This window comes from Semicossyphus pulcher, unplaced genomic scaffold (assembly GCF_022749685.1).
Source record: "Semicossyphus pulcher isolate SPU_LCO1_2020_fin unplaced genomic scaffold, fSemPul1.0.p SCAF_18, whole genome shotgun sequence".
NCBI lineage: Eukaryota > Metazoa > Chordata > Actinopteri > Labriformes > Labridae > Semicossyphus > Semicossyphus pulcher.
The window spans coordinates 9397562-9420466 of NW_027211691.1; the positions used below are offsets into that span (position 1 = coordinate 9397562).

General features: G+C 43.2%; 1 protein-coding gene across 1 annotated transcript; it reads right to left on the reverse strand.

Moving 5' to 3' along the window:
• Nucleotides 1-1126: 1126 nt before the first annotated feature.
• trpa1b (transient receptor potential cation channel, subfamily A, member 1b) lies at nt 1127-21048 on the reverse strand. Its single transcript, XM_069667620.1, has 27 exons — nt 20953-21048; nt 20458-20620; nt 20150-20325; nt 18824-18931; nt 18515-18623; nt 17884-18029; nt 16248-16384; nt 14342-14390; nt 13162-13261; nt 12978-13078; nt 12293-12468; nt 10977-11141; nt 9617-9731; nt 9336-9502; nt 9140-9230; nt 8941-9000; nt 8774-8860; nt 6637-6707; nt 6347-6503; nt 4826-4915; nt 4424-4593; nt 4209-4338; nt 2088-2270; nt 1935-2003; nt 1734-1835; nt 1530-1645; nt 1127-1378 (listed from the first exon to the last, which is right to left on the reverse strand). Exons 1-27 carry the CDS (start codon nt 21046-21048, stop codon nt 1168-1170), a joined length of 3345 nt encoding a protein of 1114 aa, XP_069523721.1. The 3' UTR covers nt 1127-1167.
• Between the last annotated feature and the right edge of the window lie 1857 nt (nt 21049-22905).

Consider the following 22905-nt stretch of genomic DNA (forward strand, 5'->3'; position numbering starts at 1 on the left):
GGACAGCGACCGTCAGCGAGGAAAATCAAGAGTTACAACCGGAGCCAACCGTGGACGTCACACATATCTGGGAAGTGTGCTACTGCAGTTACCGTTTATTGCCATAGGTGCCACCAAAGAGAACGAAACTGAGATCTTTGAGATTATCACTTTAACTTTAATCACATAATCTAAATTAATTGAGGAATATAATCCTTCCATTTGGTAGAAAACATCTTGAAATCAGTTCAAAATGAAAGAACAATTTGTTATCTTTCTAGCTGCAAAGAAAGACAAACAACTAAACTCAATAGGCTGGAGCCTATCCCAGCTGTCATTGGGCGGGAGGCGGGGTTACACCTGGACAGGTCGCCAGTCAATCACAGGACTGACACATAGAGACAGACAGCCTTTCTCACTCACACTCACACCTACACACACACATTATTAACCCAACAAGCTTTCGTTTTATTCCATTGCCTTTAATTGCGGTGAATGTTTCTTAACAAACAAATTGATAAAACAAGACGAGGTCAAAACCTAGTATGTGGCTGACCGCATCAGGTCAATGTGCGCTTTTGTGGGCAATGTGTTACAAGGACTGTCCTCATGAGGGCGATGACAACGTGTTTGAAAGCAGGTGAGGGCAGCGGAGGAGCAGCCCCGCCTACTCCTTGAACAAAGTATCCAGAGCCGTATAGACAGAGAGTCGCCTCAGTGGTGGTACAGTATGCTCCATGATCCTCCATTGCGATGTCGCAACTCTCTCTCTCTACGGCCCTGAAAGTACCGTCAGTCACTCACTCAGTCAGTCACATACAGACCCGTGTGTAGGCCTGCTATAGGGTGGTTTCAAAAAACATTCATCTTTTAAGATCATAGACGTGTTTAATGATGGAGGAGACAATAGGACACATGAGACATCATATTTAAGAGACAATAAGGCACATATTGCACATCGAAACACACAGCAGCATCACAACACTTTCATGTCTGCATAATAGAACAACGCTGCAAACACACCACAAAAAGAGCACTTAATAAGTTAACTGTTTCATTAAACAATCTGTGAATATAAGTGCTTAAGCTTATTATTATTAACCGTATTGTGCAGTAGCCGTGTTACCAAGCAAGTTATACCCACATTCTTATAATATAGTGGTAGCTGTTTCCTTCTAAGATGTTTTCTCATTTTCTCCTCCCCTCGATGGCCTTCATCAGAGGGACCCAGCGAGACACGCTGGGCGCTCTGCATTTGGCCTGACTCAAACATGGCCACATGTTGCCCCTGTTGACGGGGCCGTCGTGCTCGTCTGCCTCCGAGGTGATCTCCATCTTCTGGATGATGAGCTTCAGGAGGTTGTGCTGCTTCTCCATCATGCTCGACATCTCCTTCATCCTGAGGAGGAGCGCACTTCATTTAACATGCTATATTTATTTTTAACCACTAGGGGGTGCTCATGCATCAAAAACTACTGTTAAACACTTTGCTACAGCACAGTTGTTGCACGCCTTATTGAATGGAACATGTGTCCCCTCTTGTGCGGTACCTGTTCTTCTGCTTCAGGAGCTCATTCTGTATCTGAGAGCAGCCCTGGGATTTGGCCTGCACACGACTCCACGCTTCTGTCTCCTCCTCGCCTGTGATCATGTTCCATATAAAACTCTGTCATCAAAAGTGGCAAAGACAGGACTTCAGTTATAATCGCTCGAATCAATCAAGGGTGTTGCACAGTACGTGTTCATTTCAGCACCTTGGAGCACTTGCGGTTGGGGTAGCTGACGATGGAGGGTTTGTCGACTCGCTTTAGAAACCAGTACGGCAGCTTGTCTTCTAAAGCGGTGTGGAGGTCGATCTGGGCTCCAAAAGAGTTTCAGTCAGAGATGCAACTTTTTAGAGGAACTTGTAATATGAATAAAAAAAGCTTTAGTAACCGCACACACTCCCTACATACCTGCATGGCTATTCTTTTTAGTGCTGCATTTCTTTGAACTTCAGCGATGTCTCCAACAGCTAAACCGATCTACAAACACAAGCAAAACCACATAAGAACCATGTCACTATAATAGTAAGTGGTGGCCTTTACATGAGAAAGCAGGATACTCACCATGAGGTTCACCAGCAGGATCGGTATGAGCAACACAAAGTTGATAAAAACGAAGTAAGTCAGCGGACCAAAAGCGAGCTCGCGCTTCAGATACGTATCCAGGATGTTGTTTTGATAGTTCAGTTCACCGACCATCATCACAAAGGTTTGCATGACTGAGAGCGGCACGTTGTCAAACTCTTTCTGAGGGTATCAAAGACACAATTTCATGACTTAAGACTTAATAAATAACTGTGGTGCTTTTATTCTGAAAAACTGTCAAACAACCTCCTAAAATAAAACATGCATCTGCTTGATATTAAAGTTTTAACGCAGTGTCTCCCCACATGTTAATTCTCTCAATGTCAGTGGTTTACTGGCATAGTGTAGGTATAATACTGCACCAAACATGACGTGCATGTGACACAACATGGGGCTACAAAACACACTGCACTGTCACTCCCAAGTTGTAAAAAACATGGCCGCTCTAGGATCGGTTATTCGGCCTTACATGTACGGGCTGGAATCGCCAGGAAGTATCGGAAGGGTGAGCTGAAATCTTGAAAAGCTAGAGCAAGAAGGCAGCCTGAGGTGAATGAAGCTAAATGACGATTGGTCGATTTCAGCGAAAGCAAGGTTCTATGTAGAAACCTGCAGCTGTTCTGAACGGCCCATTTCAGAGGCGACCTTTATAAAATGTAATTCTGGAAAAACATGGAATTATGCAGTTTTCATTTTTTCACTGTGAGCAAGAAACACCCAAAAATGTGAAACCCATGCATTATAAGAGAATATCCATTTAAGAGATATGGCCCCTTTAAGAGGCAAAAAGGTTGCAACCTTTTTTATCAACATGTGTTTAAAGAAACAGTTGAACAATTTCGAAATGTAATTTATTGCAGAGTTTGAGGACAATTAGTGATTCTGTTATTGTGTCTGTAATGTTACTATGCAGCTACCACCAGCCGTCAGTTAGCTTAGCACAAAGACTGGAAACAAAGGGAAACAGCTAGCGTGGCTCAAACTGTTGCCTCACAGCTAGAAGGTCACTGGTTCAAACCCCGGTTTGGGCGAAAGTTGGCCTTTCTGCATGTTCTTTCTGTACATGCATGGGGTCTCCGGGGTCTCCGGCTTCCTCCCACAGTCCAAAGACATGCTCGTTAGGTTAATTGGTGACTCTTAATTGCCCATAGGTGTGGGTGTGAGTGCAAAAGGTTGTCTGTCTCTATGTGTCAGCCCTGTGATTGACTGGCGACCAGCCCAGGGTGTACCCTGCCTTTCGCCCAATGACAGCTGGGATAGGCTGCGACCCTGAACAGGATAAGCGGTATAGATAATGGATGGATGGGATGGAGTTTAGAAACAGATCAGAGGTTTTGTGACCTAAGGTCATTTGAGCCATGTTAGCTATTTCCAGTCTTTATGCTACATTTGTCAATAGCCCCTTTTACACAGCCAGTTAAAGGCGGGACTATTACGCCTCTGTTACGTCTCGTCTTCTATGTAAAGCGCACAGAGGCTGAATGGTGGGGCAAAGTCGTTCCGCCTCTGAGCCAGCATCGGAGGTGGTTACAGAGGCAAAACAGTGTCAGTGTAAACAGCAGATCCAGCAGGGCGGAACGTGTGTGTGTGTGTGTGTGTGTGTGTGTGTGTGTGTGAAGCACGTTTTGTTTGTTTACACCTCGCGCACGTCTTGCTTCCGGAACGCTGAATAAAAACACACACTGGGGCTGCTTGAAGCCGACATGGGTTGGTTCAATGTAAAATAGCAAAGGGGATTGGAACCAGGAACCTACTAGCTGTGAACACTGAAGCCCGTAGTTTTATTCCCTGCCTTAAATTGATTGTCAATCACAGGGCTGACACATAGAGACAGACAACCTGTCACACTCACACCTACGGGCAATTTGTTTAGAGTCGCCAATGAACCTAACGAGCATGTCTTTGGACTGTGGGAGGAAGCTAGAGTACCTGGAGGGAACCCACGCATCCACGGGGAGAACATGCAAACTCCACATAGAAAGACCCACTTCGTCTGAACCGGGATTCAAACTAGGAACCTTCTTGCTGTGAGGCGCTAACCACTGCACCACCGTGCAGCCTGAACTTGCAGTAATATTTTGCACTGCTTTCCTTTCCTACCTGGTTGAGCATCAGCGCGTAGAACGCCAAACCGAATGCTAACAGCAGGTACATGAACAACGTGACGATACGCATCAAGGTCTTCAGGATCTCCCCAAACATCACAACATAGATGCCGATGCCCTCAAATCTGGAGAAACAGGAGATCACACCAGTTAGTGGGCACTTCACTGGAAAAATACATGATGTTGAAAATAGCGCAAGTAAGTCAGCACCTCTGGAGATAAAGGAGAAATCCAATCCAGGAGTTTAAAACTGCCATCGCCCCTGCCTGCCAGTGCAGAGACCCCTCCACATTGAGCATGAGGGGGATGATGAATAAGAGGGAGAAGATGGCTGAAAGCCAGTCGCTGTGGTTGGAAAAATCCCGAAAGTAATTCGAACGCTTTGAGATGACAAGAGAAGAAAATTAGCAAAAATAAATACACTTATAATCAAGATGACTAAAGTGTGGAGGTGACTTTGTGACTTCAGTCATTCAGTGATCCTGCACATCTAAATCACCGGCCGCTCCATCCATCACAGCTAAGATTGCTAATGTGTCCACACAGACCTGCAGCTGAACAGATTTATGGGCCCATGCTTCATGTGAGGTAATGACACGTGCGTTACAGTACCTGTTGTGCTATCTGCACCACTTCCTTCACTATGGAGTGGATGTTCATGACCAGGACCATCACCATGCAGAAGGACAAGAACAAGCTTTGCTGTGAAAACAAAAGGAGAGAGATTTAATTTATTTGTATTTAGATAACAGTTAAAATGTTGATTATTGTCTCATTAATGCAATCTAATCTGCCTGGCTGCAAAGACTATGTTACAATGAGAGATGAGTAAGATAATAACATCCAATCTCTCGCTGAAAAATTCTCCTCTGGTTCAAAAGGTCACAGTAAAGGCGGATGTATGGAAGTTATTTCAACACTATCTTAATTTATTGTCATTTAAAACATTCAAAACACACAAATTACAGCCTACGATCTGTTTTTGCGCCATGCAATCCTGCTAGCTAGTGGTGCTGTAGCTAGCGGTCGCTGGAAGCCTACGGTAACGTTGATTGTTGTGACGAAGGCGGCTGCACTGGCGATCATGACGGCGCATGTCCGTGACAAAGCTTTAGCTAGATTATAGCACCATCGTCTGGGTAAAATACTGTAACACAATGAAATACCTCAATCTGCATTTTAAACTGGTATATTGGTCGGACCTGTGTATAGGACACAGCCCACTTTTTAGATGGAAAATAATATTGTATTACTAAAAGTGCGTTAAAATCTCCTCGGTCATATCTACGGTTTGGTAATTGCTGAGAAACTGTTCTTAAGTTATTTTTTTAAAGCTTACTTTTTTAAGCAACGTTGTATATATTTATCTTTAGAAATGTGTGTATTTATAGAATTCTAATGGGGGTTGATTCAGGATTGTACTAGGTCCCTTGTACAGTTCTCACTCAAAGAAATCAGACATGAAAGCTGTAAATTGTAGGAAGAAAGGGGAGATTCTTGAGATTTAAGTAACAAACTCACAATATTGTCGAGAGAAAAAAAATCTGACATGAAGGTCACAAATTAACTACATTTGTATTTTTTTTTAAGGGGGGTATTATGCTAATTTCAAGCTTCATATTTCCCTCTATGATACCTGTGGTGTAGCTTAGCATAATTTACAGTCAAAAAACAATCCTCATACAGCCTCTGCCTGAAACAACTCAGTCAGCTCTGTCCCTTTAAGAAACCCCGCCCCTACAAGCCCCCTCTTTTCTGATTGGCCTGCTGTCTCTGAAGCCTGCTGAGGCTGCACTTTGTGACGTCACAAAGTGCAGCATGCAGAATAAACTGTGTGAAACCTGCCGTTCACAGCAGCCTGCAGACAGAGCTGAGAAGCCTGGGGATTACTCCATCATACTTTTATGTACAGATTTGAACCTTCACCCACGTTTAGTCTGGACATCCAACATTGTAACGTTATATGTATGTCTTAAAATGTGAAACATCATAATATCCCCTCTTTTAGTCTAAAGGTTGAAAAAATATATTCAGGTATTGTTCAAAGACAGGCATTTAAAAAGTTTTTAACAGAACATAAATTCCACACAGAGCTTCAACTTATTTGACACTGATCATCTCTGTCGTTTGTACCTCCATGAAAGATATGGGCACCATGGTGATATTGTGCTCGCCTGTAGCAGTGGTGTTCATGCTGGGCCTCAGATTGATGATCAGGTGAGTGAGGGGCAGCAGGCCTAACAGGTACAAGAACATGTTGAGCAGATGAGCTATGCTCCCATAGGCCACCCTGCGATTCAAACAAAGAAGGAGGCAGTTTAAACACAAGTTGAGCAAACTTCAGCAGAATAAATCATCTCTCTTGTAATGAGATCTGCAACACATCAGAAGGAGGAGCGTCATCCTCAGGGGTAAATACACACCACTTCATTGCTAGGTACTTCTTGCAGACTGGGTGGTTGAGGAGTTCGATGCGGTGGTATTGCACCATCGCCTGCAGAAAGAGTCACAGAAAAATAGCCTGCTGTTAAAGGCACATTTTCTACAAGCAGCCTGACAGCCAGAGCCTAAAAGATTTAAATGCATAGTATTGATCTCCACGGGCATAATGTAGGATGACATCAGTAGGCAGAGAATGCTATGAGTTTTTTGATAAATGGTGGCAGAGGATATAGTTTGTTTTTGTATCAAATAGAATAAATCAATGCCACTGTGTGTCAAAAGAAGCTGCAAGCATCTTTATATGGGCTCTGTAGACGCACGTCTACACGTCTGTGAACATTTACATGCAGACTGAATTGCTAACATATTGCTTACACCTTTGTCCCCTCAGCTGCAGGGGCGTGTCCAATGGAGGGCCTTGGGTGGCCAATCAGATTAGACCCCTTTGACACGCCCCTGCAGCTGCAAGTGCCCAGCAATAATCAATTCAGTTAAATAAGCTGAATTGGCATGAATGTGACAGTTACAATATTGTACAATATTAATTAGTGAAAACAGAGTTTTTGCCTCCTTCATTTAAAGTCGAGCTGAAATGGCATTTCGAGAGTATCTAGCTTCCGTATCGTGATGTATTTCTGAGTGAAACAGGACGTGCAGGCGGGACATATCATTAGAGGGATTTGATTTGATCGTTGAGAAGTGGGCGTAGACAGACGTTCTCCACAGCGCAGTAGCTAGCTAACTGACCGAGCGTTCTTGGTGCTCTGTGGCTAAATGTTGCAGATTGATTGGTTGAAATTGTTTGGTGCTAACTTACGCAAGCACGCGTGAAATGTAGTTTTACCGGAAGAAAAAATGATCCGATTTTGATATAAGAATATGAAGAAATTGTTTTCGGTATTTTTTCGGCCTATATTGTCAAATAGATGCACAATATTACCCGCGATGTGATCTAAAAGGATTAAAATAACATTTTTCATTTCACCTCGACTTTAAAAAAGAAAAACCTGGTCCACACGAGCACGGTTTAAAAAAATCCCCGTCCAAACGAAAACGCAAAAACACAACAGAAATGCTGTCATGAGAATGCCACACCAACAGGCGGCGATATAACCCGGTCATGCAAAGAAGAAGAAGAAGAAGACTCGCGGCCAATCAAATGTAATGTAAAAAAAAAAAAAAAGTACAATCTATCCCAACGCCTCTGTACCTAAATATAATAGACAAGTAACTGCACATATATGAGTAAACATGTAAAAAGTCCTGTTAAGCACCACTGTTTTTGTCACGTCCTTCATTTTGCAAGGAATGTCGCTTCATTTGTGACGCCACCATGGAGATAACGGCGCACAGACTGGCGTCACGAGCCAAACACGCCGTTTACCCCGTCTACACGTCTCTGCGGACATTGAGTTTCTAAAAGTCTTCACCCTGGCCGGAGTTTTACAAAAGATCCGTTTTCAGTGACATTCTCAAAGAAAAAGCCTTAGAAGTTAAAGTAGATACAAGTGGCATGTGTGAAAAGGGCTCACGTGGCACTCACACATATAGCAGCACACATATGGCCCTTCAGTGGGTCTTTTTTTTATCTCTTTTTTTTCAAGTCAACTCAAAGATTCCTAGCCAGACTTTTTTGCCCCTTCCTACCAAACTAAAAGCATCAAGTTTGGCTTCTGAGATAAACTGCTTCCATTTTTAAATCAAGATTGCTAACCTGCTCCCTCTCCCCGTAGGCAGAGATAGAAGGCCCGTGATTTGACAGCAGAATTATGTTTTTTGGTAACTTTTCAAGGCAGCTAACGGAACGACAATCTAATGACAAATGAAGAAGGAATTTCAGTTTTACAAAGTGTCAGCTTTAAATTTGTCAACCTGCAATGACAAAGCCATAAACCACGGCTGTGTACTCGTCACTGTCAGTGCGGAAAAGTGGATGGAGAAAAGTGTCACAACTGTCCCTCATGGATTAAAAGGCTTATCCTGGCATGAAGAAAGTTTGCCCAAGGATACATAAAGGTGAATAGTGATGCCGACAGATCCTCATTGGAGGGCGATGTGTGACAACAACACAACTTAGCAACTTATCGATCACCTGGGTGGAGAATAAAAGTTGCTTACGTTGAGCGCAGCCAGCGGCGGGATCTTGCTTTTTGTCGTCTTCAACTTGATCAGGGGAGCTTGGAGAAATGCGAAATTGTATTCGATCTGCATCATAGAAAGAAAAGTTGAGATTGTTGTGTGCAATAGAGACTGTCGTGATTTTCTGAATGTGCAACAAAAATTACGTGGTAGTTGGGACTGTTGTGGTCGTCATCAGATTCCCTCACGCAGTTGTCCAACAGGTGCTTTAAAAGAAAGCAGACAAAAACAATAAGATGCTCTGACACACGTTCATTGCTAAATTAGAAGAGTGTAAAATAAATATGAACTGCAGAAATTGACAGGTTATGATGTCGTCTGTGCACATAGATTGCATATTGCAACCTTGAAGGTGTCAGGCAGAAACTCAATCATATCGAGTATGGGGCATCGCTGGCTGGATTCGGCCGTGAACAATCTCAAAGCCTCGGCTATTCTGTAAGAAGAAAAACATCAATAAGTCACAAGAACAGCATGTCAATAAAAATAAAGATGTTAAGTCAATTTTTCTCTACAGAACAGACAAGTGCATATAATAAACCTGTCAGTGTCAATCACAGCGTTGACCACATCTTTTCTCCCGTTCAGCAGAGCTTCATGCAGGAACGACGTGTCATTCTTGTTTAAGACGAGCTCCGCTCCCCGAGCCAGGATGAGCCTAACTGCAGCCACGTGTCCTTCTCTCGCTGCGATGTGGAGCGCAGTGTTCTGGTGTATTGCAGATATTATAAGTCTTACAATTGTCATAACATCATAAACGTGTAAAATGACTTATCTTGGATCATTGCTCATCAAGCTCATTGAAATAATATGAAGTCATACCCCATCCTCATCGGTTTTATCCAGTAACTTGGGATTGGCTGACAGGAGAATTTCCATAGTTTGTGTGTATCCTGAAGATGCAGCATGGTGCAGACAGCTCCAGCCCTTGTAATCACTGTAAAGAAAATATTACCATTAAAAAATAGATTATACAAAACAAGTATTATCCTGCAAAACAAGGCATACATGCAGAGACATGCAGAGACATTGTGGCGCACAGGAACTTGAGCAAAAAATGTTAAATTAGAAACATAAAATGGCAATAGTGAAGTTTTGATAACGTCTTAAAGGGCCAGTTCGCTGATTTTCAACCTCAGTCCTATCACGCTATTATGGGGAGCTAATGCCGTTACAGTAGGAAAAAATTTAATTTGGCTCTGTGCCTTTGGAGGAGGCTATCCGCTCCTCCGATGGGCCCTGTAATACCTCCATCAGACTATGTAAAATGCGTCATCTGGCGGAGGCCAGGGAGCTTTCTAAACTACACTTCCTCAATCTAGGTTGCCGCCTCCGATGTCATGTCTCGTTCAAAATCGTCAGGTTTGAAATGTAGACTTAGGATTTTTTAGACGATCCACCAGTATATTCTCGTCGTATTTCGGATTCTATCCCGCTCTGAGCCATTGCATGCAGTGGAACGGTAGTATTTCACTACAGCGTCTCTTGCTGGGCCGTTCCTTTCAGAGGGAGGGGCGCAATGCACGCTAGGTGTTGTAGGAAAGTAGAATGGACGAAACCACGAGCTGTTTGTACAACTTTCTCCACAGCTATGGCGCCAATTTCAAATATTATTGCTTCTATTAATTACAGAGAACACCAGCTTTGACTGACGGCTGTTTTTCCAGGGGAGAACTGCTCCTTTAATTTTTGATACTAGTGTACCTTCTTCTAATCACCCATCCATTATCTAACAAACACTTCCTCCCAATCTGGCGCTCTATGTAAGCTGCAAAATTCCCAGCCCCCCCCCTCTGCTCTGTCATTGCCGCCGTTGCCCCGCACCAGCACTGCGCTCAGACTTTCAGGCCCACCACCACCCCAGCATCCACCTGCAGGCTCCGGCTAGGGTGCTTTAAGATCAAGTCATCACTCTCCAAATTTCTGCATGGAGTGATGAGGTCGAAGACTCGGTGCCAAACACCAGCTATGTTCATGACGTGAGTTGTCTGACTGAAATCCAGGGCCGCGGGAGGTTGGGTGGAACCGATCCCAGCTGTCATTGGGCACACCCTGGACAGGTCGCTAGTCAATCACAGGGCTGACACATAGAGACAGACTACCTTGACAGCATATATAGTGCTGTTTTATTCCATGTTTATGTATATTAATGTTGCAGTAGTATGTGTATGCGTGTGTTTACCAATGAAAGAGAGCCCCTTTGCGCAGCAGCAGCTGTACCACTTTGGTGTGTCCCTCCTTTGAAGCCAGATGGAGTGGAGTCAGACCTCGCTCATCACCCTCATTTAGCAGGCGAGAGTCTGTGATGGTCTCCAGTAACCTGTGACACGTATTAATGCGCCCGTATCTTAAAGAAGAGAGGGAAGAGGAGAGGCATTAGCTTGTGGGAGAACTTTCCTCACTGTTTTGATCTGTTGATCTCTGAAATGGAAATGCTTTTTGTGCACGGCCCGCAGCGCAGCGGAGCCGGAGGCCGGGGGCAGATACAGCCCAGTTCATCTTAAGTACCTCGCTGAAAGACACTTAAGATTTCTGTTGCAGGGCTCGAACCTGCAGGTAAAATATAGGTTTAAAGTGTTACGGAGTTTTAATGACTAGTGGGGCCACAAACTGTGAGAGCACACAAACAGAAGCGGCTTGTGCAACGATCTTTCTTTGTCTCTGAACCTTTTAAGAAGGTCAGCAGCACTTTGTGTCAGCGCGGTGGGGAAAAAAATGAGGCATCTTTAAGGGTTAAAGTATGATATCATACTCGTGGCTTTCATTTGCCCTCTAGCTCTAATGAAAGAGGTGTACATGATAGAAAAATCAATAACAATGATGTTGAGTGTCCACTCATTTCACACTATTAGTAACATTTCTTTACATGCGCTGCGCTAATTGAATTCTATTCTTGTGACAACTCCTCTGGGGTCACTGGATAATAGGTATGTCACAGCAATTAATCATGAAAAGGCTTTTGAGTGGAGCTCGCCGGATTAAAACGGCAGCTTTAAATGAAGCCAGTTGTTCATTTTTCATCTGACCACTGTTGTTCAATTATAAAGATAAAAGTCTCTGCGTTACGAAGATCGTATGTCAAAGTCAGCTGAGGAGCCATTTTTGATTAAAGTCTTATTCCCTTGTGGTGTTGTTGATCAATAATAAACACTTGTTACAGAATAACTAGAGGAACAAGGACAGAAAGGGGTCCAAAGATGCTCAGGAGGATGGATTTTTAAGACGTGTACAGTAGCTACCTTTCTTCCTTACCAAAGTTTTACTTGTTATAAAGTGGGATAAATGGGAAACATCTACTCTGCAACTTCTATGTTGTAGCTTTAAAATAACACAGCAATAAAAAAGAAACATTCAATGTCATGAGCTGTGACTTTGCCGCCACTTCTTCAATCAAATTTGCAAAGTTTGTGCAACTTTGAGCGAAAAAATCAGGTCAAATCAGAATTATTTAGTCCATTGGTATGGAAAGTCATGCCCTCGGGGACCAATCGAACTCACTGAGCAGCAAAGTGCAGGGCAGACTTCTTGTCCTTGGACTTGCATGCGAGGCCGACCTGCCCCGAGAGGCCCAGCATGTTCTTCACTGAGTCATGGATCCCCAGTCTGCACGCGTAGTGGAGCGGGGTGCAGCCCTCATTATCCTCGCAGCTCAGCAACGCCTTCACACTGTTATGCTGCAGTTAGACACATTATTAATGCATTTATGTATTCATACATAATAATAATGTGCAGTTATATGCATATTTAACCAAGCATGAATGCAGGAGGCTTAAGTATGCTGCAGCAGCCTAGCAAGATAAAGGGCAGTTATTATATAACCATGGGTGCAGTTACACACATATATACACACCCACACAGACGGAGGTTATATAAATAATAATGTAGTGTAATGATATTTGATCACAGATACGGGCGGATCCAGCAACCAGTGTTAATATCAGCCATCCTCTGAGGCTCATTTTAAAGGCATCATTGCAGCTTTGGGTAAAGCTTACACTCTTTAGGAGGATCATCTGGCTTAGTGAGAGTATAATGAACTTCATCAGCTGGCCTTGACTGCGTGCAACTGGGCTCAAGGCAAATTGATCAAGGACAGTAAAGTAATTAAATTCAAACCTTAATGGCGTCTTTGTCAAAACAGCATACATGAAATTTGATGAGTCACATAAAAGTGATTATTTACCTGCAGCACTTCTTCTGAGAGGTTTTTCAGACCTTTCGGCTGCAGAATGGCCAGGTGAAGGAAGTTACATCCACGCCTGTCTTTCACATTAATATTTGCACCTAAAAGACAAAAACCTGCATCATGAGGCAGTTCACAAATGATGTAAGCATTGCTTGTTGTGAATTACAGTGCAGTGGCTCACCTTTTGTCAGTAGCAGAGTCACCGTTTTCCACGCTCCGCAGCTGCTGGCGAGCAGCAAGGGAGAGTGTCCTTTACAATCAATGCCGTTAAGGTCTGCACCCTGTGGGGAGAAAACACCTCATTGATTACCACACCAGTCTGAGCACACATGCCTTTAATTATTGCAAACAAACAGGACCATGGGAGAGTAAGCAATATCTATATCAAATTCAACACTATATCTCACATGTGTTACTAACTGGACTGGAGAAGGGCGCTATTTTACAGAGCTAACAGCAAAACCACCCTGAGTTTCTTATAATGTAACTATACATTCATGGTTAATTAAATTAAATTAACATTATTAAGTATATTTCATTGGATACATTTTAGATTTGGAACATTTTAAAGCTTAGCAGTCAAATAAAGACAAACATTAGTGAGCGAAAGTGCATGAAAAGGGCAAATCTTTGCTTTTGTCCGAGCTAGCGTTAGTGTTTCTAGCAAACTAGCATGCTACATTGTTGACCGAGCTAATTCCAAAGCAAAGGAGCATATTCCTGGCTAGAGTTAACAACACTTACAGATTATGTTCGCAAAGTCTGGTTTAATTGAAGCTTGATGAATTCTAAATCACAGACCAGTAACCTCAGCTAGTGCTAACCAAGCTAGGTTATGTTTACTCAAGCTAATGTTTCAAAATGGTAATAAGCATTTAAGCTAAGTAGCTAAACAGAGTGAACTTAGAACAGAATAACACTCTTATCTTACACTAATATGATGACTACAGTCTACGAATCATCAGTTGGTGGAGATGCTAGCTTAAACCCTTTGACAGTAAGCTTGAGCTCCAAATTAGCTCGTCTGTGACGTCATTTTTAATTAAACACACTCATTTCCGGCTGATTTCCGGCTACATTGTTTGGACTGCAGCTTTTTATCCTAGCAACACAGCTCTCTTATTATGACCTATGAAATTCAACAGATGGTCTATGAGCAATTGAAAGCACCTGTAATATTTACCAAGTTAAGAGGTGTGTCTACAAACATTTTTTACATGTGGCAATCACAAAAGCATGACTGCTTGCACTTAGAGATTAATAAACCAGTACCTGATATTGAAGAGGGGAATACCATGTGCACAACAGCTGTGGGGTTTATTTGTGTGTGTGTGTGTGTTTGGTGTGTGTTACTTATTTACCAATGAAATGAGGTACTCTGCCAGCTCTGCGTGGTCAAATATTGTCGCCCTGGAAGAGCAAACACAGTTGTTGTAAAACCAGCCACACAACATGCGATGACCAGTACTGCCAGATGTCAAATATGGACGATCTGCATGATATTAAAACCTGATTTTTCCTTTTGGTTACATCTTTTATCTGCTGGACTTTAATGCCACACTTAAATTATTACTCTGGGTATTCTGGGGACATTGTGCCAACCAAGACTAAAGAGGAAGGAAGAGGGTTTCAACAGCTGAATAATAGGGTCTGAAGAGATTCGAAAATATTGAACTCTAAAATGCATCGATAATGCGATAGCTGGTAGAAGACAAGAGCATGACTGTTGTGTTTTAGAGGTCATAGGTGAAACTTATTAATTACGTCATACCAGCTAATAGGTGGTTTAGTGTACAGAAGCTACATGAAGCGTTTTTGTTGTTCTTTAGCCTTTGTTAGGATGTGACAATTGGTCCCTTCCCTCTTAACGTTTCACCTAAAAGTAGTATCGCGTAAACATGCAGTGCCCTATTGCAAAAACCTGAAAAACACTTGCTTTAGTGGACACAGGGCCTTCCTGATTTAGATAATTTTGGTGTTATAAATGTTGGTTTGACCTGCCCTTAAAATTAATTCTACAGCTGTGTCCTAATTCAGGGGCGTCAACCTTCGAAGGACGTATTTGAATATGATTACGTCACAGCAGCGTGTCGAAGGCTGTTCATTTCAAAGTCTCCTTAAGATGCGGCTATCAAATGCCTCCGTGTCCTGGGTCACGAAGGATCCATGGGGTGCATCCTCCATGGCCCAGCGTATGCCGAGATTCATTGCGCGCCAATTCAAACGAGACACTTTTTCAACTCACTCAAATAGCTAGCGATACAAATATTAAAACACGAAAGGGACCTTGAAACTTTAAATTATCTTTAAAATAATAGGTTGACGCTGGTTTAGCTCAGCGGTTAAAACGGAGACCATATACAGAGGCTATAGTCCTCGATGCGGCTGCCCTGGGTTCAACTCCCACCCTCGGCCCTTTGCCGCGTGTCATCCCCACTCTCTCTTACCCCATTTCCGCCATTATCCACTGTCCTCTCTCTAAAATGAAGGCAGAAAAAGCCAAAATCATCTTAAAATAATAATAAAATAAACAATAGGTTAAGTTACTTGAGGTTAGCTTGTTGCTAGCGACCAGAACAGGCCTTGCGCTCTTGCAAGGGTAAGGGCGGGAACAGCTGGTGACGCAAACAGGAAATAGAACATTTCAGTTCGGCCTTAGCGGTCTACACAGGCAACGAAGACTGCGTCCTTCGAAGGATGCCGCCCCTGAATTAAGCCACAGTTTATAACATGATGTAGGCATGAGTCAGATTAAGTCTGACCTAATATGCCGCTACATGTAGTAGCTGGTTATCTTAGCTAAGCGGACTGACTGGAGGCAGTTGGCTCCATCAAAGGCAACAGATCCCACCAACTAGCACCTCTGAACATCCCTAAATAGCACGTTTTATGTGTCAATTATTCAACCCGTACAAAAAATACCAAAAGCATAAATGCAACATAGTTATAATATGGGTTTACAGGAAGATTACGTGCCAAAGCGACTAACTGAAAGTTGCCTGGCAACTAATTACAAAATCACCAGACAAACATTGTTCCCTGCCAAAAAATAGTCCCACACACAACAATCCATTGCTTGACAAGAAACTAAAAGAGGAAAAGTTTCTTATATATATTGATATTCCTTTCAGTCCTTAAGGGTAATCAGAATGTACGTATAATATAGAGTAAAGTGTGTGTGTGTGGGGGGGGATTACCAATGGATTACCATAAGCACGCTCAGTGAATCACTCAGAGAATCAGGGTGGAGGGATAGGGTAAGCCCACCTGTGCAGAGGGGTCTGACACGCCCCATCAGTCAGGTTAATGACGTCTTCCACTTGGTCAACGGAGGACAGCATCAGCTTGACTACCTCAGTAGCACCCTGGGTGCAGGCCAAATGAAGCGGCGTGGACCTGTCATTCTGAAAGGCAACAAACATGGAAACATTATGAGGGATGAATAATGAATAAATATAATGAATATACACAAGCTCTTCAAACATGATTATGTCTGCTTCATACAGAGACACTGTGACAGGCCGAGTAAGACAGAGCAGAACATGAATTAGCATGCACGCAGGCTCTCCTAGCACTCACTTACACACATACATATTTTACACTTCCCCTGTGTAACATTACTGGAGTATCTCCCAGATTCACAGGCTGAACACAGGGGGCTGTAACACAAGCCTTTAATGAGATAACCAGGACTAGCAGGGGGGGGGCACAGTGATCGCTCCACTCAGCTCCACTGCGTAAGTGGAGGTAATTTGTATCAATTTATCCAACCGAGGCCATTACTGTACTCACTACTCCTGCTGCAGCTCTGGCCACTACCCCAGGCCTCCTCACGATCACTGCCAGATGGGCATGATAAGACTGACATGCTCTAATAGTAGAGACTGGGACCCTTTGCCAGGGAAATGCTAAACAGGTGTAGGCAAATGAGTTCGAGATTGAAAAAACAATGCAAATCTGATAAAGCGCACATGGACAGATGGAAGATTAATTGAAATAGATGTAAGGTGTAGCTCCCAGGTGGCAATATGTTCAGAGGGGTAGGAAAATCAGTGGTGACAACCAAATGAAGGTGTCTCATTCCTGACAGGCGATTTTAACCAAACTAAAATCTAACATGATATCTTTTCCTTTGTTTCAGGATGAGAGCAATCTCTGAACCCATCGTCTGCCGAACATATAAGCTGTGTCCCAATTCAGGGACTGCATCCTTCGAAGGCTGTATTTAAAACCAATTGCGTCACAGCGGCGTGTCTAAGGCCGTCGCCTTATCGAAGGCTCCTTCAGATTCGGATGACAGATGGATCCTTCCCGGGCCGAGAAGGATCCATCAGGTGCATCCTTCGCGGCCTTGAAACAAATTATCTTTGAAATAATGAGTTACGTGACGTTAGCTAGTTAGCCCCATAGCTACATGTTGCTAACTGTTTGACGATGCAAGGTTAAGGGTGGTAACAGCTGGTGACGCAAACAGAAAATCCTCGGTAGACCAGACTGTCTCGTTTCAGTTCGGCCTTAGCGGTCTACACGGGCTATGAATGACTCATCCTCCGTAGACCGTGTCCTTCAGTTGGCTGCAGCCCTTGAATTGAGACACAGCTATAGCCTCTGTGAGCGATGGCTCAAGGATTTACAGGTCAAGACTTATTTCTTTGTGTCTTGATCAGTGTTTACAGTCCAACAAGCAACTTGGGATGCAAGAATTGAGTTGGAGATGACAGAAAATGTCTATGACCATACTGTTAACTGCACTTATAGCAGACGTCCGTTTACAGAGATCAATAAAGTCATAAGACACTCTCCACTCCTAGACACACCAATGGACTATACAACTCGGACTTCGAACAGAAACCAGAACCCTTTACCTCACCGACAGATTGTGTCTTCAAAAAGGTGTCAGTACCTGTTGCTGGTCGATTTTGGCCCCAGTAGCGATGCAGAGACGGATGGTGTCGATATTTCCGCCACGAACGGCGAGATGAAGGGGACTGCTCCTCGACTTGTCCGAATAGTTGATGTGGCTTTCAGTCTGGTGGCCCATCTTCACTCCTATTTGCAGAGAATTCAATAAACGGTTTCTTAATTTTGGACAGAACACCACTTAGCTACTTTGTGCTCACTTGTTCCTGCTGCTTTGAATCTTACACCTTCAGTCTCTGACCTTCGGTTTAGGTTCTTTGTTTTCTTTAGTGGAAGGAAGTAATGAGTAATTGTGTCCGCTCACGGTGGGCTCAGCATTAATTCTCTTGCTGAGCAATCACAGAAAAATCCTAAATATTTTTGTGCTCCGACTAAGCCTTCCTCCAACACCACAACATTTACCAAACAGACCTCCCACTATGGATAAACAGGCTGTCAGTCCGTGGCATCTGGCCTGTGTATGAAGAAGCACAAGCATTTTTCTGCTCTCAGGGGGCTGAGGTGATCTCTCTTGTTATCTATCAGTTTAATGTGCTCTCTGGCCTTGTTATAACTTTTTCATATTTGTCAGCACTCTCAATTTTCTATATGATAGATGGTTCCGTCTGTCGTACCGGCCTTCAGGATCACCTCCATGGCTTTCTTTGCACCTGCAAAGGCAGCTGCGTGGATGGGGAAATGGCCGAGCTTGTTCTGTTGGCAGATCCGCGCTCCGTGCGTTATCTTTGACAGAGAGAGGAGAACGGATGGAGAGAAAGACAAACAGAGACATTTCTTTGTCAGAGACAAAGCTGCGTTGAGCTGGCAGTCAGAATAAGGGAAGAGCACATAATCTGTCCTGTACAGCCGGACAGTTATCCTTTACAGGTAGACAGTGCAGCTGAGTGAACACAGGAGTGTGAACGCATCACTCTTGTACGTACCAATATGTTGATAGCCTCACAGTTATTGATGGAGCAGGCCAGGATCACCGGGGTGTTCCCGAGGTCTCCCTGGAGATTACAGTCTGTGGAGCTGTAGGACAGCAGCAGCTGCAGGGGGCCACAGATAACAACTTTAACACATCCTCTTTCTGTCCTTTACATACACGCCCGCGTCCTCCTTTATCCTCCACCAGGCTGCAAACGTGTCAGTTTGTGGACATAAGCCAAATGCTACAGGGACGGCAGACAAGGTCTTTCCAAGTAGACGGTTGAGTCAGGTTTTTTTTTTTAGGTTTGTAAACAGTGGTGAGTTGACTTTGGAGTGAAGTTGTTGCTCTTAGTTCATGTCCTATAAACAATGTGACGATATGATTGTGTGCCCTTCTGTTTTCCTCCCTTTTAAGCCATTTTTTTTCATTAAGTCAAAATGTGTACTTCATGTGCCATCTTCAGTTTGCAGTAGCCTACAGTTTTTGCGTCTTTTAACCTTTGTTGCTTTCTCTCCACTGTTTTGTCTCTTTTCTTTTTTTCCCTCTGTAAACTGACTGACGTCAAATTTACTGGACTTCTTTTGGCGGATTGATATGATGACAGATCCGGATTGTGCGATTAGAGCTGAATCCCTAGCAACGATCTGTCCTTCATAGCAACAGTCTGCTATCAAGAAATAGCAGACCTCGGAATGCCGTAATTAACCAATCAGAATCAAGTATTCAACACAGACGTGTAATAAAGAATTGTTACATATCTTATTCCTATTAGTGACCTGAAACATTTGCTAAAGCAACCCACCTAATGTATTCTAATTGCTGCAAAACACACCTCCATTGGGCACAAGAAAATCCCCAAATCTTTCACACCTCACATATATTTTATATTAAGGAACAACACACTCCATTGCTCTCCCAAAAAAGTTAGCCTCCATTCAGCAAAATGACAATTTCCTTTCCCTTTTCCTAATCTTCCCTCACTGCACAGATCATTTTTGTTTAGTCCCTATAGGAAAAAGTACAGAAATTAATCTCCCCTTAAAATAGATAAATAAGCATTAGCGATACAGGACTTTAATAGTACCCATTCTGTACATTGGTTGCTTTCAGTGCTAACGTAAATCCACTGAGAGAGAAGCAGTTCCCTATGCATGAAGCTGTGAAGTGAAGCGTGTTATGACTGTTAACCTACCTTAAACTGTTAACCATTGTATGCCGTGTGCTATTTGCCCCTCTATAAGTCTGCAATAACCTTGTGCTATCTGTGAGGAAACACAAAAACACAGCCCACTTCCTATAAACGGTTGTTTTATCTGGACACTTTCAGCGTCCTCACCTCCACCAGGTTGTTGTGTCCCAGGCTGACAGCCAGGTGCAGGGGGGACAGGAGGGCCGTGTTGAGCATGTTGGGGTTGGCCCCGAGGTCCAGAAAGGCCCTGCAGCTCTCCGGCTTGTTCTTCTCCACTGCCCAGTGCAGCGGCACGTTGCCTTGGTCATCGCAGCTGTTCCACTCTGTACAGGAGCACATACAAACACACACACATGCCAAAACGTAACCAAACACACTGCTATATACAGCAAATTAAAAACATATTTTCCATGTGCCAGAGTGCGACTTATGATGGATGACGGAGGCGTGCCTACCCTTTGGGTCTATGACAGTGGTGATGAATTGGATGAGGGTGATGTAGCCCCCCGCTGCGGCGTGATGAAGGGGACTGGCTCCTAATTCATCTTTCTCACTCAGGACCTCTGGGCTCTTCCGCACCAGGTTCTCCAGGAGAGCCAGGTCGCCCTTCTCCGCCAACTAGACGGCACCACAGAGCGTCGCATAATAGAAGAAGAGCGGATGATAAGGCGCGATTATGCATGTATTCGTCTGCGTCAGATTTCACCACAGATTAAAGTGGGTATTAAGCCTTTTTTACAAGCTGAACAGTCATCGGTGTCTTGTTTCTTTTGTGGTAATATGCATGACATCAGTTATATTTGTGATTGGAAATAAAACATAGAAAGAGAAATGTCTTTAAATGCTAAATCTTAGACTTTTGTGGCTTATTAAATTACCTTTTCCTCTATGAAATACATCCTCTTTGTAAAAATGTGTATATTTTGAATGTGGTTTGGTGTACGTCTCACCTCGAATACATTAAGGCATGCCCCGGTTGGATCTTCATCCTCTATCACATACGTGTAACAACTGGTCTGCCGGGCCACCTCCCTGCTGAAGTTCATCACTCAGATGCTCAATGGAAGCAAACCGTGGGTGTCCACATGAAAGGTGATGCCAGCGGATGGAGATATCTGTATGCAGGCCACAACAAAGAACAGAAATAGTGAAGAGAAATCCGCCTCAGTCGTATAACTGAGTATATAAACCCTGCGTTATGAGCTAGAGGGATCAGAGATATTGCCTTAAGCCATAGCTAGCGCCATGAGGGGAGAGATGACTTTGTCTTTACCAGGAAGGGCATTCACATCCGCCGAGCGTTCGGAGGTTGGAGCCCCTCTGTCGAAGAAAGCAATTATCTTCCTCGCAGCAACGGGGGGGGGCAGCTTGTTCAAGTCGGTCCCAGGTGTCCTCGGGTGATCCTGGGTGCGCGAGATTGAGAAAGACCTTGTAATTGTTGTATTCTATGAGGGACGAGTCAGTCGCATGAAGAGGCCGAACAAGAGGTGACTTTTTTTTGTCACTACGGAGAATTCTCAATGGGAATCTCCTCGACCTTATTCAGCAGCATTTCTTTGGTCGAAGTTGTTTTTTTTCACTCAAAATAGAAGCGACATTTTTGTTAGTTTTCTGGTAATAATATTTTGTTTCACTCAGTACATTTCAGCTATATTTCATGGGTCAGTTCACCTGGATAAAAGGTCCTAAAGAGGCCGGCTCCTTTAAGGTAAGCAGTCCGCCTCTCCTGAAATGAGAGATCAATAATTAACTCTAACCTCGGTGAGCTGTGGTCAACGAGGCAATCAATTTAATTCACTTCTGCTCAGGCAGCTCTGCAGATTACTAATGGATTCCTCTGACCAGTAAATAAAGGAACTGAATCATAAAGTGAAGGTGGAGCTCCTATTCGGACATGTGCTCTTTGCTTTGGGGGGACTAAGACCACTTAGACACTGGAGAATGAGGTAACAGTCTTGGAAATAAGAAATATGATTCTAGTCTTTATACTTTCACTTGAGTCTAACCCACAATGCTATCTCCTTTCACCTCCTCTGCACTCCATTTAGAGCCCCTTATTACATTTTCTCCTAAATTCGCGGACTGGATAATGACCCGCTGTGTCATCCCCCACATCACTTCCGAAAATCAGCGGTAAATAAGTGTCATTGGTTTGTGTAATTGAGCCTGACATTCATTTGTTTGCAGAAGCCCAACACACAGGAAGTGCACTAATGGACGGTGGTGAACGCATCTCGAACGCTCCTGACAAACAAGACTTAGATGCGCAGTCGATGAATTTTACAATGGCATATTTGCGTTTAGTGCTTTGTCTTATTGATTAAATTCAACTGTATACTGCACTATTACAGACAGGGGTAGATTTTTTAAATCATATCTTATAAAAAAAAAAAAGCATCTAATCACCTTAAACATACTTTTTATTAGTTTAATAACAGATGGAACTTAATCAGAGTAGATTTGATCTGCGGCAAAACGACAGTGAAATTTGATCATATTTAAATTGTCCACCTGAGATTAAGATCATAAGGCATAAAAGCAAAAGTGATTATGAAACCTGAAGTTTAAATTAATAATTAAAGGATATTAAACATATTAAAGAGGAAGTTTTGTAGCAGACACCTGTAGGATGTACCTCCAACTCTGCACAATAAGGTATTTCAATTAAAAAACAAATATATTAAGTTAAATTCACATCTTGTGTAAAAAAAAAAGAAAGAAGTGTTAATCTGAAACAAATATTCCCCAATAAAAGCACAACATAAAACATATCCAAAAAACTTTCATATTCCCCTCACTGTTTGAAACATAAGCAGTGATAGCCAAACATGAAAGACAGAGTTGAACACTTACTGTTTGTGTGTGTGATGCTGAGCTGAGCAGAGGAATCAGGATGTTCTCCT